The 19,399-nt window shown below is 41.3% G+C and overlaps 1 protein-coding gene across 1 annotated transcript in view; it reads left to right on the top strand.

The window, feature by feature from the left end:
- Positions 1–19,399, top strand: part of GALNT17 (polypeptide N-acetylgalactosaminyltransferase 17) — a 281,383-nt gene that overhangs the window by 89,425 nt on the left and 172,559 nt on the right. The window contains exon 3 of the mRNA XM_054008560.1: positions 11,532–11,698. Coding sequence (XP_053864535.1) covers positions 11,532–11,698 — 167 coding nt within the window. The remainder of the gene's footprint in view (positions 1–11,531; positions 11,699–19,399) is intronic.

The following is a 19,399-nucleotide window of genomic DNA, read 5'->3' as shown; positions in this document are numbered from 1 at the left end:
AGATGTCATTGAGAGACACAAGGAGAGGCATAAAAAAATTATGATCTTATGAACCTGAACTCTCTTTATGCCATTGGACCAAGTTTTATAGAAAACCTACAAAAGACACAGCCAAATAGTTCAGCACTTTCCCTAGTTTATGGATGTTCTCAAAGACAAGAAGTAACAAATCATTTATTCCAATAATCAAAAGAACATTTGCGCAATTAAATATTCAAACCTCCCACAAGAAAGGAATGTGAGATATTATCTTTTATTGGACCATCTTCTGTTGGTGAGAGAGACAAGCTTAAACAGCTGAAGAAGGCCTCTGTGTTGGCTAGAAAGCTTGTCTCTCTCACCAACAGAAGATGGTCCAATAAAAGATAGTACCTCAGTCTCTCTAAATCCGGGGGCCGACATGGCTACAACAAAACTGCATCCAAGAAAGGAATGTCAGTAAAGGAAATGCTCTGGATAAGCATGTTAGGATGATTTATTTTGTAGGGTGGCCAGCAAAGAAATGATTAATAACTAGATTTCGATGGCCAGCTGGGTGCTAAGCATTTTAGAAAATTGGGCCTCTTGGCTTAGATGCTGAAATGGGTGAGGAGTGCTTTGAAAATCTGGACCCCCGCGACATAGTCCACTAAGAGAAATTGAAGACAGTCCAATGGGGGATGAGTGGTGTATGACTGGCCAGCCAGGCTTTGACCCTCCTAAGGATTGCACTGTGTCTGGGGAAAATCTTTCCATCTGCTTGGTGCTGATGAAGCAGCACAAGGAAAAGGAGGACAACAAGGGACAAGCTTTACCAAGGAGGGACCCTTTTTTGTAAATAGCCTTTCTCCTCTAAGGAGATCTAGTGGCTAAAGCTGCATGCTTTTCTATTTCCTGCTCTGAGAATGACTTGCTATCTCTTGGGCAAGTCACTTAGCCTTACTGTGCCTCAGTTTCCTCCTCTGTAAAATGGAGGTAATAATTCTTGCTTCATTGAGGCTTAAAGTTGCACAGTCTTGTTAGATCCTCAGAATGAATATTCTAATTTGCCCAAAGTACCAGTACTCTCAGTAATTAGTATTAGGTAGCAATTATTCTAAGTCATGGTCACGAATGCATATGCACATCTGGTGAGCTATCGTATGATGGACCTTTACCAGCTGATGTGGGGGATCCTCTCCCCTTTTTATTTAATGTTTCCACGGTGTTTTGGAATTTTGGCATCCTGTTTTTCTGTTGGGCACTGACTCTAGAATGCTTGAATGCTGCTGTTTACCACTGGGTATAAATGGTTTGCGCAATGCTCCAAGTGCTTCAACAGAGAACGCTTTGCAGATGATTTCTCCTCATGGGCAGGGCTGTGTCCATTTCTCATCCATTGGAAGGATTGTTAAATTTGCCTATAGCCCCAGAATGTGTGGACTGTTGTAAACATTCCTAATTCTGTTTGCTGGAGTCAGGGATGCTGGCAGCCTGCTGGGTAGGTGGAGAGATGAGGCAGGGATGTGTGTTTAAATAAAAAAGTTTGTATGTACAGTATATAGAAAGATATTAAACATGTCATGGCTTGTATGGGAGTGTGCAAGGATGATGCATCTCTGCTTTATGGGATGGGAAAATTGCACCATGAATTTTCTCAGCCTTCCCATTGCTCCCATGCATGCCAGGCCAGCTAGCCCTATTTAAGATGAACAATCTCTTCCTTGCCTCTATGGTGGAAGATTGGCTGGCTTGTGAGTTACTGAATCAATATGGGCCACAAGGTGCAGAAATTGCAGGCCCCCAAGCAGTTGGCCTGCTTGGGAATTGTGACACTAGTTCAGGCCAGTATCCTGTCTGTAATGGAACCCAGTACCAGATTCTTCAGAAGAAGGCTAAGTTTGGAATAATTGTAGAAGTGTCTCATTAACTTCCACCTGTTTAAAATTGGCTTATACCCTGCAGCATGAGGATTTATATCACTTACAATTAAATGTAACGCTGGATGTTCTTATTAATCATATAAATGTCTAATCTCTTGACCTCACTGGTATCTAGTGGCAAGGAGTTCCACATGTTAATGAAGCATTGTTTTAAAAAGTATTTCCTTTCACCAGTTTTAAATTTTACTGTCTTTCAGTTTCATTGCTTGCCCTTTTGTTCTCTTAATAATAGGATGTGTAATTCGGATCAACTAGTCCTTACAATCAAGATTAGGTAGTGATTCAGTCCTAAAAAGGGTTTGGAGAAGCTGTTCAACCAAACTTTGGCCCCTATCAAACTTGCCTCCATAATGACCGAAAGATTTTTTTTCTTAAACTCAGCGTTTAAAAATGGTTTCATAACATGGCAAAAATGTAGGAGAGTTGGGATCAGAGTCTTACAGTTATAACCATACCAACGTAAGCAGGAAGGGGGTTTATGGAATTATATGTGATGCATTGACAACAACATTCCACATTTGCATTGACATTTCTTAGACTTGCCCTTTGGTTCAGAACTCACTAATGCTGATCAATCAGCGTTTGGGATGTCAAGAAGATGAGATATGGATGCAGAGTTGGAGATGAACTTTGCAGAAGGGGTCAGGCTCAAGTGCCTTTCCTAAGGTTCCTCTGCAGAGTTGAAGCTTTTGAGAGCTCAGAGTAAAGATGGTGAAATTTTTTTGATAGCCTCACTGGTGTTACACTTCAATTTTTTATAGTTTTGGGTACGGATGAGCAAACTGGTCCAGAGAGAGTAAGAACTCATGCAAAATCTTCAACAAACCCAAGCCAGAGACATTGTGGTTTTGCACACGCTCGCGTATGTGGTCCAAGAGATTCCAAAAGCTTATTTTGTACTTAAAAGCATCTCTGTGCTTCCTTTTTACAGCAGCGACAGGAAGCCCTATGATAGGCAGCAGACTGGATCCACGCCTCGCTGTTACTAGGAATGTTGACAAATCCCATTCTCATAAAATTCCCAGCCCAAATTCCATAGCAAAAAGGTACAGAAAAGAATCCAAACTCCTGGATGCTTAGCAGAACCTATTGATGTATAAATACTCTGATGTTCATTGCAGTCTAATTTTGTGTTCAGTTATCAGCATGTTTATTCTGTTCCCCTACAAGGGAGTAAATAACACAAGCAAGGACCTCACAACATATACCAAGAACACTAGTCTCGACCCCTCTTTACATACAAGCATGTGATTTTTTTTTAATACAAAAAATAGTGTTAGAGTGTTTTTCCCAGGGGTGGGGAGAATCTCTCTCTCGGCTGCCCACTGAGCTGGGCTCCAGCCCACTGGCTAATTGTCCCTCCAGTTTTATTTCCTTCTGGGTGGGGTTGAGGAGCTCAGCCATAAAATGTTTTACAAGAAAAACTAAACCTAGCTTAATACTCGACCATCCCCAAGTCCTTCAGGGGGTCATTCCTGCCCTTCAGGCTTGCTTCCCAAGCAATTTCTGATTCATGCGTTGCTCGCTGCTTGGGGTCTAATTGTTCCTCCCCGGTGGCTGCTCCAGCTAGCAGACTCGTCTCTCCGCAGCTCTGCAAGCGAAGCTCGTTTAAGGCAGAGCTCTGTCTTCCTTCCAGGCCAGCTAGCCCTGAATGGAACGAGGCTCTCTCTCCTTTTATTCCCCCCCCCCTTTTATTCCCTGGCATTGGTTGCAGGTACAGCAGAATGGGGCTAACTAGGGTCATAGGATCTCGTTAATCCTTTCGGCCTCTCTGTCTCATCACTTGTTATTTATTTAAATAGGATGGTAGCACCTGAGAAGCCCATTTAAGGATCAGGCCCCCCTTGGAGCTATACAGACAAATAGCAAGGACGGCAATCCATGCCCTAGGTTGTTCACAATGTGTGTAGCAGACAAGTTGCAATACGTGGCTGAAACAGACAGATGGATTGGATGCGGGTTGGGAGTATGAAGAAATAATCTCATCCTCAGATTGCTACTTGTCTAACCAATGTGGGAAGGGAGTGATTTTTGGGGGATCATGGTAGAGGTAGATTTTGTGACACAGGCGTGGTATTGCACCCTAGAAGTCAGAAGATAACTCTTAACTTAGTACCAAATGGGACCATGATAAATCAGTGAGGAGGCCTGAGTAATTTTAGGAGGCTGCTTGCTAGCCTCGGGTCTCTCTGTGCTGTAAGAACATTTGCTGTGATACTGGGATATTTTTCACCTCAGCAGGATGACCAAGCAGTAAATTATATGATATCCCCTTTGCTGTTACTGGGACAGTCAATAAGCATTCTGATCTCACAACTATGTGGCAAAGATAAAAGTGAATGCTCAGTGAATCTCATGACAGACTTGTCCAGCAGACACAAACATACGTGGTAACAAACCTTTATTTTATTCTGAAATTTGCTGATGTGATTCATATGGCCTGATATACCCAAAGCTGTTCAGCATAAAACCAGTCATCTCTCTCTCTCTCTCTCACTTGAATGGTTATTTCTATAATGGAGTAGTCTAATATGTGGGAAGAGCTATTTATAAAAATATCCCCCTTCCCGTATTCAGCTGTATCCCTCCTTTCCAGCTGCTTCCTTGTGTATTCTGTTGGTTACACGTTTGGATTTGATGTAAAAATCTTTCCTACCATCTGTATACAGGGTTGTGGGGACATTTACCAGCTCCTAGGAGGCCCAACTGTGTTATTCCATTTCTGTGCTGAACTTTAGGCAACTGTGTTCCCGCTGTATAGTGGGGCTGTTTGGGGATGGTGCAGCCCCTGGCATACATTCGGACAACCTCACGGCCACTCTAAATTACAGTCTGCTTCCCATGACCCCCCCTTTGGGTCTTGTGAAGTGGAGAATGGCTATAGTGTAGTGTGCATTGGCCATGCCCATGCTTCTGGCTTGATTTCACCTTCCAATGCCCTTCACCCAACCCATCTCAATATACCCTTATATCAGGGGCTAAAAACAGGTTTGGTGTAGATGTTTCTATCCCCTTTAGGGCTCCTTTCTTCTGCCAGAATGGTGTGAGAGGGCCATAGCGTAACAGAGAATCGGACCCAATGATACACTAACACAAATTTGGTATAGGTGACAACACAAGTTCACAGTTTAAATATGTTCTTAACTGGATCCCCAATAAAATATGTGCTAGGGGCAAGGAGCATTTGTCAGGAGTTGTAGCCTTTGTCAGCCATGATTTAATGGGGCATAGAAGTGCCTTTCATTCAAATCAATGGTTGCATCTGAGTAAGAGGCAAAACTATAAGTGATGCCAGCAGATACATTTTGGTTTTCCTTATTGATTTTCAGTGTTTTTATTTAAATCCTACAAGAAGGTGCCATAGCACATTTGACAGTGGGGGAGGAAGGGAAGCAGCAGGATTTATTAGTAAAAATACCATTGTGTAAAGTGTATGAATTAGTTAATGTGGTCTGTTTGCCAACATTGGTAAGTACTTTGCAGATGTAAAGTGCTAGTTAAGTGCTGAAGATAGGGTGTGAGCAACCAGATCTGAATCTGAACTCTTCCAAATCTGAGGACATTTAGATCTAAGAGGCCAGGTCCTAGACTGGTGTAAACTGGCATAGCTCCAATGACTTCTGGTTTTGGTTCAGGTCCATCTCTGATTATCATAGTCCGCAAGTACCTACATGGGTGAAGATTCTGGTAGTATAGACAGCTTCTTAATCTAGAAGAAAAAGGCATAACAAGTTTCAACATTTGGAAGATGAAGCTAGACCAATTCAGACTAGAAACAAGATTCACATTTTTAACAGGAAGGTTAATTAATTGTTGGAACAATTTAGCTAGAGATGTGGTAGACTCTTCATCACTTGAAGTCTTTAAATCAAGACTGGATGTCTTTCTAGAAGAGGTGCTTTAGCTCAGCCAGAAGGTAAGGGCTTGATGCAAAAATTATTGGGTGAGATACTGTGGCTTCTGGTATGCAGAAACTTAGACTAGATGATCATAATGGGCCCTTCTGGTCTTAAAATCTATGTATATATTATTAGTAACTCTGAAGAACCTCCAAAGACTCACTGTTCTGGTAAGAAACCAAATGTTTTATGGTTATTGAAACCCTTCAAATTTCTGGACTGCAGTATTAGGCTGGAAATATGCAAAAACAGGTTTTATCATGATATTTCCTCTTTCTGATTAGGTCCAGAATTACCATGAGAAGATCCTTTGTCAAAGGTATTATAGTACTTTCACTGCTGGTCCCACAAGAAATGCCATAAAGATACATAAAGTATAATTAGAGAGAGGCTCATTCCCGAATTAGACCCAAAATCCAAGAACTGGACACTCCTATAAACGTTAAATTCCAGATCTGGGGTTTGGGTCCTGATTTCACTAACAAACTGAACCAGTGTCCCAAATCCAACTCCCAGTGACCTTGGGAGCATTTCAGATCTGGATCAGAATTTTGTGGCTTTGTCTGGAAATCAGCCACTTTGAACCATGTCCGGGGATTGTGTTTCCTGTATTAATATAGTGGTCTAAAACAGTGGTTCTCAATCAGGGACCCCCTGGGGGCTGCAAGCAGGTTTCAAGGGGTCCACCAAGCAGGACCAGCATTAGACTCGCCAGGGCCCAGGGCGATTGCCCTGTTTGCTATCCCCTAATGCCGGACCTGGCTTTTATATGCAGAAAAACAGTTGTTGCACAGGTGGGCCGTGGAGTTTTTATAGCGTGTTGCGGAGGGAGGGATGAGAAAGAGAAAGGTTGAGAGCCCCTGGTGTAAAAGATCATTTTGATAGCTTGAGCGTTGTTGAAATGTTGCAGTATTGTTGAGGTTCCCCCTCAGGCGCTGTTCATTCTGCTATTGGTGAGCTTCTGAAAGGACACTGGCCATTGAAGACTCATTCTTCTCAATTAATGAGAGGCACAACAGATCTTTCACGTAACCCGTTTCTCTGTTTTTGAAAGGGGCTGAATTTTCTTATAACAATATAGTTATATCTGCTAAGATGACAATAAGTGCATCTCATGCTTCAGGGCATAGTCATGTTCCAGGTTGGCAGGGAATTCTTCTCTCACCCTATCCATTACAGACATTCCAACTTCCTCTCATTATCCGCCAGTAACGGCCACAGGTCATGGCAGTACTCAGGTTCTGACAGGCTGATGAGCGTATAGGGTATAGAGGATCCTTTGCTCCTACACTCATCTCTCAAAATGTGCAAGAAATATTTCCAAGAGTGGAGCTGTCATCTTCCCAAACCACAGCGTGTAACTATACTGAGCCACATGGTCTGCATAAATAAAGCATGGAGTTCAGATCAGTCCCTTTTTATTGCAAGTGCTAAGAAAAAAATAAAACTGCCTCCGATGTAATGTACCCCTCATTATTTCTGCTGCTTTTAACAAGTTCTCCATTGGCCCCTCTAATTATGGCTGAGCTGAAGCACTCTGGGGTTGTTTTTTTTTTAATTTTTTATTTCCTTCAGCCCCATGAGAGAACAAAAGCACCAGGTGTTTTCTTGAATGAACACATGAATATTTGTCGACACATCAGTCTGTCAATAACAAACCATCACCGTGTACCCTAGAGGAGTTGAAGAACAATTGCACGTGGCTGCAGGCCGAGTGCTACACTTGAACCAGCTGCTCTTTGTGCCAGTAAGAGAAGGCAGAACACTGAAAGAAGACTGATGCTTAAGTTTGTTTTAGTTGCTTGGAGATTGTTTGTTTGTTTTTGAATTGCTACTTTGCCTCCTATCGTGGCTGCAGCCATGGCCACATGAGAGCACTGTATTTATGGAAAGACCTTGCCTCCTGCCAGATTGCCTTATGAGGATTTCACTATTGTGCACATTAACGATCCTGGTATCTGTTGTCCCCGTCTCTATCCATTTGTCCTCCATAATCGGGGCAGATGGAATATGACAGGAGTGGTGCAGGGTGAATGTAAATGAACAGTGGGCGAACCTTAAATCACTTGGTTTGGATGTTTCTCTGAGAAGTCACAAACCGAGCGGGTTATACCACCAGAATAGCCTGCCTTGAGGAAGAACAGTGCAGAGGTATGCACAATTAAAATGAAGCATTATCTCCATATCTCTCTGTCTCTATCCACTTACACGGTTTATTGTGTATTGGAGGACACAGGAGCAATTTTTTAAATGAGAAAATTGCTTTAGTTCAGTTTGATATTTTGAGGATCAATTCTTGTTTTAGCCCATTGTTGATGCATTGTAGAAAGAAATGCTTTCCAAAAAGCTGTTTTAGCATCTGTTTCTGTTAGATGATTTTATGTTCCCTTTGGAGAGGCTGCATCAGCTAGGGTGAAGGCAGTTGTTACAATGGAAAAACATAGATTTATTTTCATATGAGGTACTTGTTCTACTAAAGAAGGTTCACGTATAAGCCATCTGGCAATTGTCTTGCTGTGGAAATCTTTCTGATTTCCTCCCTCCCATTTCAGAGCATATACAATGCCTGTTGTGGCCTAAGAAACATCTAGCAAAATTAAAAATAAAGTAATTGATCCCAAGAGTCAAAGAACTTTAAACTGTATGTCATAGAGATTGTTACATTATTTCTTTGTTTTATCTGCACAGGATTCATTTGATAAATAAATACTAATTATATTGCAGCTAACATTAATGGGTGTTCTACGTCTAATCTCTCGCAGATGATGTTGAGAATGACCCTTTGCATGGGCTGGTGCCCTTTTCTTTTTCTTCTTTTCCTTTTCCTTTCCCCATTTATTTTAAGGAAAGCAGGAGGGTTTGGTGACGTTACCTAAAGGAGTTAAATAATCACTTGATGTATTCTCTGTGGGTACATATTTATAAAACGTTTCAGTACGTAGAAATGATTGGCTAGATCTTCAGCCCCGCTTAACATACCAGCAGTTCCCATTATGACACTTCAGGACAGATTTTTGAGAGAGCTCAGCATCCAGTATGCTCCCATCATGCTGAGTGCTTTTTAAAATCCGGCCCATAATAATGCAGCATTATGGTTCCCGGGAGGGGCTAGGGAATGGAGACTTGTTAACTGAACTTTTTCTGAAACTCAGTGGTTTACTTTGCTTTGGGTTGTTTTGCACAATGGTTCAGGTCAGGTTTCATTTTATCCCAATGGGCTCACTTAGCTCTAGTAGTAAGTGGTCCTGCATAGTTCGAAAGGGCAAACTTCATGTCCCAGGCTCTCTCGTTTTGGGCCCTCTGGTGATAGAATCCTCCTAACAGGATTCATAAGGAAGAAGAAGATAACCCTTATTTAGAGGGTTACCTAAAGGCAGGTGAGAGGGGATTAATTACCTGAATGTCCAGAGCTCCCAGCCATTGGAAGGCTCCGAAGGCTTGAGTACTCTTGTTCATGAGAGAGACCTTACTATTAGCGATTAAATCAAGCGATTAAAAAAGACAGATGCACTAAAGATTCATATGTCCCTTCATGCTTCAGCCACCATTCCAGAGGAAATACGTCCATGCTGATGACGGGTTCTGCTCGATAATGATCCAAAGCAGTGCGGACTGACGCATGTTCATTTTCATTATCTGAGTCAGATGCCACCAGCAGAAGGTTGATTTTCTTTTTTGGCGGTTCGGATTCTGTAGTTTCTGCATCGGAGTGTTGCTCTTTTAAGACTTCTGAAAGTATGCTCCACACCTCGTCCCTCTCAGATTTTGGACAGCACTTAAGGTTTTTCAACTTTGGATTGGGTGCTATAGCTATCTTTAGAAATCTCACATTTGTACCTTATTTGCGTTTTGTCAAATCTGCTGTGAAAGTGTTCTTAAAATGAACATTGCTGGGTCATCTTCGGAGACTGCTGTAACATGAAATATACATGTCAAAATGTGGGTAAAACAGAGTAGAAGACATACAATTCTCTCCCAAGGAGTTGTCACAAATTTAATTAATGCATTATTTTTTTAACGAGTGTCATCAGCATGGAAGCATGTCCTCTGGAATGGTGGCTGAAACATGAAGAGGCATAGGAATCTTTAGTGCATCTGGCACTTAAATATCTTGCAACGCCAGCTACAGCAGTGCCATGCGAACACCTGTTCTCACTTCCAGGTGACATTGTAAATAAGGAGAGGGCAGCATTTTCCCATAAATGTAAACTAACTTGTTTCTCTTCACGATTGGCTGAACGAGAAGTAGGGCTGAGTGGACTTGTAGGCTCTGAGGTTTTACATTCTGTTGTTTTTGAGTGCAGATATGTAACAAAAAATCTACATTTGTAAGTTGCACTTTCACAGTAAAGAGATTGCACTACAGTACTTGTCTGAGGTGAATTGAAAAATACTATTTCTTTTGTTTATCATTTTTAGAGTGCAAATATTTGTAATAAATAATATAAAGTGAGCACTGTACACTTTCTATAATCTGATGTAATTGAAATCAATATATTTGAAAATGTAGACAAAATCCAAAAATAGTTAATAAATTTCAATTGGTATTCTGTTGTTCAACAGTGCGATTAAAACTGAAATTAATAGCAATTAATTTTTTAAATTTGATTAATTTGTTTAATCACATGAGTTAACTGCGATTAATCAACAGACCTACTTATTATATATTGCCTTGGTTTACATCCTGTGATGAATGTATTAAGATTGGATAGGATCAAAGGCAGCATTAATTTAATATCTGCTGTGTCTCACTGGGACACTATATCCTGCCTTTGCAGGGGAACAGATTTAATTATCTGAAAGATCTCTTCCATTTCTGACTACTTTAATCCTGTTCATCATGCTCCTGTTCACAAACTCAGGTGTAGCTGTTCATGTAACATAAACCTGCGAGTTGTCAGTAAAGAACTTGGCTGCAGAGTGAAAACCTCCCGGCTCCAGCACAGAGAAAAGTAGCTAAATAAATGTTTAGCCATAAAAGTAAAGCAATTAATGCTGAAACACTGCGAGGTACTTATGGAACTGCATAAAAACTCACGTACAGATGTGAAGTGCAGAGACGCCAGTTCAAGTTGACACTCGAGTAGAATGTTCCCAAGGAAGAGAAAATGCATAAGAAAGCCAGCAAAGAGCATTGCAAACATTTGCTAAAGCTGTTTGACCATAGATCACTAAATTCCCTTTCCTTCTGGCAAATCCCAAAAACCAAATAGAAAGAAACACACTAGTGCAGCTTAAGAAAGGCAAACTAAATCAGAATGGAGGCTTTACTTTGAATTATAAAGTCAGAGGCTTTTGCCATGTTGAAAGAACATTTGAAAAATAAATATACCAAAAAAGAAGTCTGTCTCTTTGTAATTCTGTCTCTGTCTCTCTCATCCCTGGTTTACCCAACTGTAGTTAACTCTACCTCTTAGTTAGCCATATTCCCTGAGGTTCCTTAGAGGGAAATTTTCCGCAGTTGCGCTGGCTATATTTGGAGACAGGAGACTAGACTAGATGGACCACGGGTCCGATCCAGTGTGGCAATTTCTATGTTCCTAAAGCACGAGGGCCTATACCTGTAATGTAGAGCAGAGGTGGTCATGGGGTCTGCAAGAATATGCAACTTTACACAGTCATAAAGCTTGATAAATTGCCCTTTACGATATTTTACATGTGTGCTCAGCTTCCAACACTGCAGCGTGCATCCTGTTAACCCAATTTCCTTTTGTGTCTTTTCATGCAACAGGTGCAAAGAGCTGAAATATGCAAAGGATCTGCCCCAGATTTCCATTATTTTCATCTTTGTGAATGAAGCGTTGTCAGTGATCCTGCGGTCAGTGCACAGCGCTGTTAATCACACGCCAGCCCACCTCCTGAAAGAGATTATCCTTGTGGATGACAACAGCGATGAAGGTAAGGTAGGCGGAGCTCTTTAAGAAACATGGAGCACTTGATCCCCAAAAGGTCCAGTAGGACATTTGTTTTTTCCCCTTGGGGAGTAAAACCACATAAAGAAGTTCAATGTGATAGGAGGACAGTGGCTTCGTGATGTAAAGAGCTGCATGCCTTGGAAGATCAGGTGCTGTTCAGCATACAGTTCTTCCCACCCCTCGGTCAGCGTCCATTCCATCAGCTGCAGTGGTATAAGCGGAACCAAAATCAAACCTCAAATTAGACTTCTAAATCAATTTGCAAGCAATCTGTATTTCAGGAGAATAAAAGGAACTATCTCGGTGCATTGGAAGGAGGCTAATTAATGAGCATTAATTAATTATTATTATTACGTGCGCACTGTCAAACGCATAGTAAGAGGCAGTCCCTGCCCCCAAAAGCTTAAGCTCAGATGCTCAAAAGTACATGGGAGCCTAACACCCATTGATTTCAATGAGAATTAGGCTCCGAAATACCTTTGAGGATCTGAGCCTTATAGTCTAAATGTGGTAGTATGATCTTATGCATTGAACACCGGCCTGGGACTCAGGAGACTGGGGTTCTACTCCTGGCTCTGCGACTGGCCTTGTGAATGACCTTGGAAAAGCCATGTCCCCTCCCCGTGCCTCAGTTTTCCCATCAGTGAATTGGGGATAATGATACCGACCTCCATTTGTAAAGCACTTGGGGACTTATGGATGAAAAGCACTGCATACGAGCTAGGTGTTGTTGTTAATAGTAATAATAATAAATACACAGGCAAAGGGTAGAAGAGGAAACAGAGAGGAAGTGATCTGCCTGAGATTATGCAGCAGATCAGAGAACAGAGCCTAGGTTTCCTTGTGTCCCATCCATGCGACCAATCTGTTCTCAATTTCTCTTGATACACTTTCTCTTCCTGCCTTTGAGATTCTGAGTCTATCTGGATTTTGAGTTTTTATGGGGGTTCTATGCTGGTATTTTCAAAGTCCAAATTATTCCTCCACCCTGATTCTAATTATACAAATTATAAAAATAGAAAACAATCAGCGTTCAATTTTTATACATTTATTGGGGTTTTTTTAAAACCTTAATGAATACCAACAAAGGGTTAAATCATCAGTATCTGTTGCATAGGCTGAAATAATACAAATAATTATGGGCTTTACATCCTGTGATACATTACAACTGGAAGTGAAGAACCAGGGGGATGATAGCTGATTTTTCATTCCAAAGAAGGCTGAGAGGTTGCATTTAAGATGTGACAAGATACAACTGGAATAAAGCAAGCATCTCAAGCCTGTAAAAATAGGCACTACAGTAATAAGCACCACAGAAAACGGATGAATTATAATAATTGCTTGGGGGAGGGGAACTATGGTCAGAACCTCAGCTGATGGAAATCAGTATAGCTTCATTGAAGTCAACAAAAATCATTGGTAATTTACACAAGCTGGGCATTTCTCTCCTCATCTGACCAGTAAAGAAAGGTGAAGGTGATTTGTGTTTGCAGTCTTTGGTATATCCTCTGTTTTACAGGGGGTGAAAATTCTTTGAAAATCTCAAAATGAAATCCTGCACATACCCCACTAAGTTACACTGCATTGACTGGATAGAGAGTGAAGTATGGCTTAAAGGAGAACCCATGTGTATTAATTATTTATCTTCAATAGTCCCTGCCTTGTGCAAAGAAATATGCATCTAAACAGTCTCTGTCAGCCACTCAGTATGCAGCACTGAAGCTAATATTGTAACAAATGCTCTTGGTAAGCTCTGGAGACACTTATGAAAGGAGTAGGACAACGAAATGAATCCTTTTAAAAACCGTTGCTCCCTTGAATAGCAGAGACCGCAGCTGGCAATGAGAATAGAAAATTAATAACTCTCATTCTTTATCTGCTGCTGAGATTAAAAGGCACCATCTTCACTGGCATCTGCTCTGAGGAAGACTCTGCTAGCTCACGCAGTGCTTTCTGTGCGCAGGTCAGAGGGTGGATAGAAACCTGAGTGTTGTTCAATACATGGGGGGAATGGTGGGGGGAGGCACAGACTGAGTTTGGTTAACTTTAGTGTCCCTAAGAGCTTTAGAAAGTGTTGGCTTGTTTCACTGTACATTTTTGCTGCTTTGTCAAAGCACTCTGATTTACCTCAGAGCCCTTTGCAGCATCCCTCAGCCGGTGTCACAACGGTAAGCCAGATAACCTTGACTCTGCCTTCCTGCAAGATGCTAAAATGATAATAAATTATACAAAGCAACGTACATACCAGAGCTCCACAAACCACGGTACTGATACATACCCAAGAGGCCTCAGTGATAGAAAATAGTTACTCATAGTAAGAACAACATCTTAGGGTTCACTCTTCTAATATTACAAACAAATGGATTTTATAAAATGAGTAAGGTTCTGACAGGGAAATAATTCCACATTCTAAACTACAGGTTATAGAGAATAATGATTAATTCTCCAGGAATCCTAGGAGTAAACAGAGGTCAGAGTTAAAGTTTTCAGGGTATGACTTTGTGGTTGAGTATGGCTGGTTTGTTGTTGATGCTTATGAATGGGCAGACTGTATTTCTGAGGGGCTGTGTGAGAAGACGACTTGTAGGTATGCGGCTTTAATCGCTGACCTAGAGATCTTGGATGCCAAACTTCAGATACCTGAAAAGAACCTGATTTTCACAGGGCAGATGCTCTGAACTTCCTGAAAATCAGGACCCTTTCAGTTATATCCAGCTGGGCACTCAAAAACTGAGGAATCTAAAATCACTAGTGGCCTTTGAAAAGTCAGGGTTCTTCTTTCTGGTTTTCATATTTTGGAGGTGTATGTGTGTCTCTGTATAAAATACAAAACCCCCCTGCATAACTACATTAAAATGGAGTTGAGGTTGAGAGTATATCTCAGTAATTTAAGAATAAAAGACCTTACAGGGATGTTTTAATTATCCCCAAATCAAGAATAACAACACCCAGGAAACTGAGAATTAAGATTACATTTAAAAGAAATCCCAACATGAAAAGGTAAGAAACACACAGTTCAGGCACTCAAGCATCCTTAACTCTGCCTTATAGGTACACCATCTAATGGTTTGATGTTTGTGGTTCCAGATTAGAATAAACTGATTTTTAAAGGCACATTAGATTTTTCTTCCTCCTTGCATTACTACACGGTGATATATACAATAAACATCGCAAACATAAAATTATACAAATGTATTACAGAGATGTATTGAATGTAACAATTCTTAATCGGTAGACCTGAATTGTAAACATAGACAGAAACTCAAATGTACTGCAACAAAATGTTACTCCCCTAAAGGCAAATGCTGAGAGAGTTTCAGTTTTGAAACTTTTCCCCATTGAAAGTCATACTATACTTTTATGTAAAGACTTGTTTTGTACTTGCCTTTGGTTTTTTGTTGCGCTGGTTTATAATTGCAAAGACGCTACAACGCTTGTGTTTCTGAGTGATAACACATTTCCTAGGTCGCTGGAGGCATACAGAATATGCCCCTGAGACAATATGCTATCTCACAGTCACACAACTTGTCTGAGACTGTTGCTTAAGCATCGCCTGCCTTTCTGCAGTCTCTCTGTAAGTGTTTTTAATCTGGAATAATATCTGTTTGAAAAGAAAACCTCATACTATAAAAGAAAACTCCAAGATAAAAGGCTACTTAAAATACCTAGGTACATTCAGTGATGCATGTGACTGGTTGTAATTTACTTCAGCATAACAATATTCCCTGTGACTGGATATATCATTATCTTGCTCCTCAGCTCATTTCAGCAATAACAATGCTTCCTATGTGTTCTCTTGGGAGCTGACTGTTTTACGGGTTTGGAAGAAGAATGCATTAAAAAGGGGAAGGTTTTAATAGACTTACATGAAGGTAAGAGCCTTCCAAGTCTTGTTAGGCATCAAAGTTGCCTTAGCCAACACAAATCCCAAGGTACCTCAAATCTTCTAATTAATAAGTTGTTTAATTACAGCTAGTATTATGCTGGCTAGATTGTGGCCAGGTTAGAATTGTGCAGACCTGACCAATGTACATAGGGGCATGGCAAACTGTTTGGTTTGTATCCCTCTGGGTTTTGCTGTTGAACCCACGGCGTGGTGCATAATGCAGCCTAAGTCACCACATTTTGCACAGTTTTATCCATATGTTATAATTCGCTCGCTGGCAGCTGCTTCCCTTCCCTTAGCTTCACCTAAAAGGTACACGACTAAATGTGGAAACTCACAGAGTTTTGCCCATTTCCAAGTCTTGTTACAAAAGTCCCCCCCTAACTCTAGTTCAGCGATAGGCCAGCCTAATCAATTAGATGACCCTTCTTGTCCACTGTGTCTACTGTTCCTCTGTGCTTCTTGCACATTACTTTGGCTGAAAATCAAACCAATATCCTCATAGCCAAAATATTCGGTGCTAGCAGATGAGCCAGAAGTAACCTTCTCAAATGCCTGTGTAGCTGGCCAAGCCTTCAGTATTATCAATTCCAGTTGATAGTATAACTGATATCAGTTGGGCGGTAACAGCTGGAGACCATGGGATTGCCAAAAGCTTTGGTGGCACAATAAAATTGCCAATGACAAACATAACCTGAATATTCAGCCAGACCATTTTTTTAACAGAGCAGCAGATATATTGTTTCTAGGGCTTCTAGCTCCTGGGACTCATCTTCCACTAAAGATTAATTGAGACAGATAGGAATCAAGAGATCATTGAAATGGAGTCTACTGGCATGTTTACCAGGAGTGTCCTTTACCTTTACCTTGAAGTTGCTCATGAAATGTGAAATACCAAAAATTCAAAAATCCTAATATTTATTACCTCCAACTTAAACGTGATTTAAAAAACACGTGGATGTGAGCTGAAAGAGAATCCATCCAGCCCTCTTCAAAGGGAAGAGGGGAATGGGCACCAATGTGGAGAATGGGGTTAGAATTGAGAAAGAATGGAGATGAATACTCTGAACTCCATCACAGTGTCGAATTTGTTTCAAACTACCCATCTGTAAGGGGTCCATGTGCTCAAATACCGTGGTGAGGAGCTAGATAGCCCAGTAATTAGAAAAATGGATTTGGAACCAAGAAGCCTCAGTTCCAGCCCCCGCTCTGCTCCTGGCTCACTTTGTGACCTGGGACAAGTCATTTTGCTTCTGTGATCCTCAGTTTACAAACAGAAACAGTGAAATGGATATACAGGCCCGTCTCATCTTACGCGGGGGTTCCGTTCCACGGTTAGCGCGTAAAGCGAAAACTGCGTATAGCCAAAACCCCATTGAGTTCAATGGTGGGCAAAATCGCCCACACTACAGGTATAGTATTCAAATTGTTGTTTTTCTCTTTCTTTTCTTTTTTTTTTTTTTTGCCGACCGCGTAAAGTTGAAATCGCGCATGTTAAATGCGCGTACGATGCGACAGACCTGTAATGCTAAAGTGTCTCTTAGAGATGCTGTGAGACTTAGTGTTTTTGTGAAGCTCGTTTAAATCTTCTGGTCATCGGTGGTGATGTGGAAGAGTAAAATTTTACAACGAAGTCCACAACTGATCAGAACTGCAGTCAGTTCTCTGAACTGTGTGACGTTTTCTCCCCTACTCTAATTAGCAGGAAGCCTTGAAAATAGCGAAGCTCAGGGCAGGGTAACCAGTTTATATGAATGACAACTTCATAGGGGAGGCTTCCCTCTCCCCCCCTTTGTTGAAGTCATCTAATTTCTGGCATGCTATTTCTGAACTCAAACTTATTACATAATGTGGCTCTGGGCTGCGCTACAAAGATGCAATATTTTGGGATAAAGCAGCCCTTAATTTATATGACAGAGAATAAATTTGCTGCTACTGACCTAAATGCAATAGCCCTCTGGATTCAGAGCCTAAAGCTGCATGTTCTGACAATGCCCTGTTGGCAGGCATTGAGTTATTTTCCTTTTATGCTAATATCAGTCACTAAAAATGACTGCTGAACACAACAAATGCAAGATAAAATTAGAAGTAATTTACCATGATTTAGATTAAGATTAGATGTGAGAGTGACTTCTGATTTACAGTCCAGCAGAATTCATCTAGAAGGAATGGTGCAAAATCAACCTCTGCAGAAATTGAGCAGTGCAGGCTTCACAGATCCCAGCTGCAGTTGATCGCCAATGGGATGGATATGGCTGTGTATTTAAAAGCAAAATCTCAGATTCCTACCAGCCCCCACTCACCTAGAAATCTGGATCATTGGGTGAAACTGTGGCTCCAGAGAAGGCCATGAGAGTTTTGGCGTTGACTTCAGTGGGGCCAGATATTCAGTCCTTACGCTTGTACCTAATTTTACAGGTAGGACCTATCTTTCTAATGAGACAAACCAGGGATGGGCTGAGTCGAAATCCAAAGTCCAACCCAGACCTGAGGTTTCCTCCTGGGGTCCCATCTCAATATGGACCATCAGTGTTAGCTGCAATACAGTTGGCATTTATTTGCCAAATGAACCCTGCACAGATAAAATAAAGAAAGAATGTAGCATTGCACACAGGTTTGTTCTTGCAGTTTTGCCAATCCAAGTTGTTTGCATAAGCATCTTAGGTGCTTATCTGTACCAGACTAGAACTCTAAGCCACTTGAGGTTCACCCATCACTAAGAATATGTCTACTTTGCAGCTGGGGCTGTGAATGGCAGCTCGAATACATGTACCTGCACTAGCTGGACTCTAGCGAGCTTGCTAAAAATAGAAGCGAGGCCGTGGTGACCTGGGCTTCAGCCCAGGTTGTACAAGCAAGTTCATACTGTGCTGTAGCCTGAACGGCAACATTCTCACTTCTATTTTTAGCAAGCTAGCTAGCATACAGCTAGCACAGGTATGTCTGCAAGAGCATATTAATACTCCTTCTCCCTCTGTCACTCTGGGGCACATTAAACTTTCACCTTCCTCCTACAACGCCCATTAGCGTTTTCCCCTTCCTTCAGCAGAGAAATTTAAACTCTAGTTTTGAATGTCTTGTCATTGTTTAATGCAGAGGTGCTGGAACTAAGGGTGCTGGGGGCGCTGCTGCACCCCCTGGCTTGAAGTAGTTTCCATTATATACAGGGTTTATAGTTTGGTTCAATGGCTCTCAGCTCCCACACTATGAAAATTGTTCCAACACCCCTGGTTTAATGTGGCCTATAAATCCATGATCGTGCAACATTAATGGCTTACCTTTTGACAAAAATATGTCAGAAACTGATGCTATACATGTGGGGTTTCATCTGTCAGAAAAACTCTGTCTCTCTGTCGCCTTGAAGCCTCTCACAGAAGGGATGTCACCTCCATAAAATACTGGTTTCCTATGAGTGGCTCAGCATGAAACCGAAGTTGCCACAATTATATATGTTTGTGATGCAGATGCTTTGGGTTGCAAGGTTTTTTCCCCCCTGATTCCCCATTTCAGCATAAAAGACAGAGACTCTACCTGAGGGAAACAGATATGTGAGGAGGAACAATGCCAGAAAGACAGTCTCACGAAAGCACTATTTTTATGTGCTTGGAAGCATGCGCATAAGGAGAGGGAATAGCCGATTCCATTTCCTTTGACTTCTCTAGCTTAGCGTAATAGATGGGATTTACTGTTTACTCCTCTGTTTTCCATTGCTATGTTTTCTTAAAGTAGTGACCTACTTTACCACTCATATCTCAGCAACTATTCTGAGTGTTGTGTTTTGTGTTTTGCATTAACAGT

The sequence above is a fragment of the Malaclemys terrapin genome, chromosome 18 (genome assembly GCF_027887155.1).
Source record: "Malaclemys terrapin pileata isolate rMalTer1 chromosome 18, rMalTer1.hap1, whole genome shotgun sequence".
NCBI lineage: Eukaryota > Metazoa > Chordata > Testudines > Emydidae > Malaclemys > Malaclemys terrapin.
This window is presented reverse-complemented; position numbering and strand designations above follow the sequence as displayed.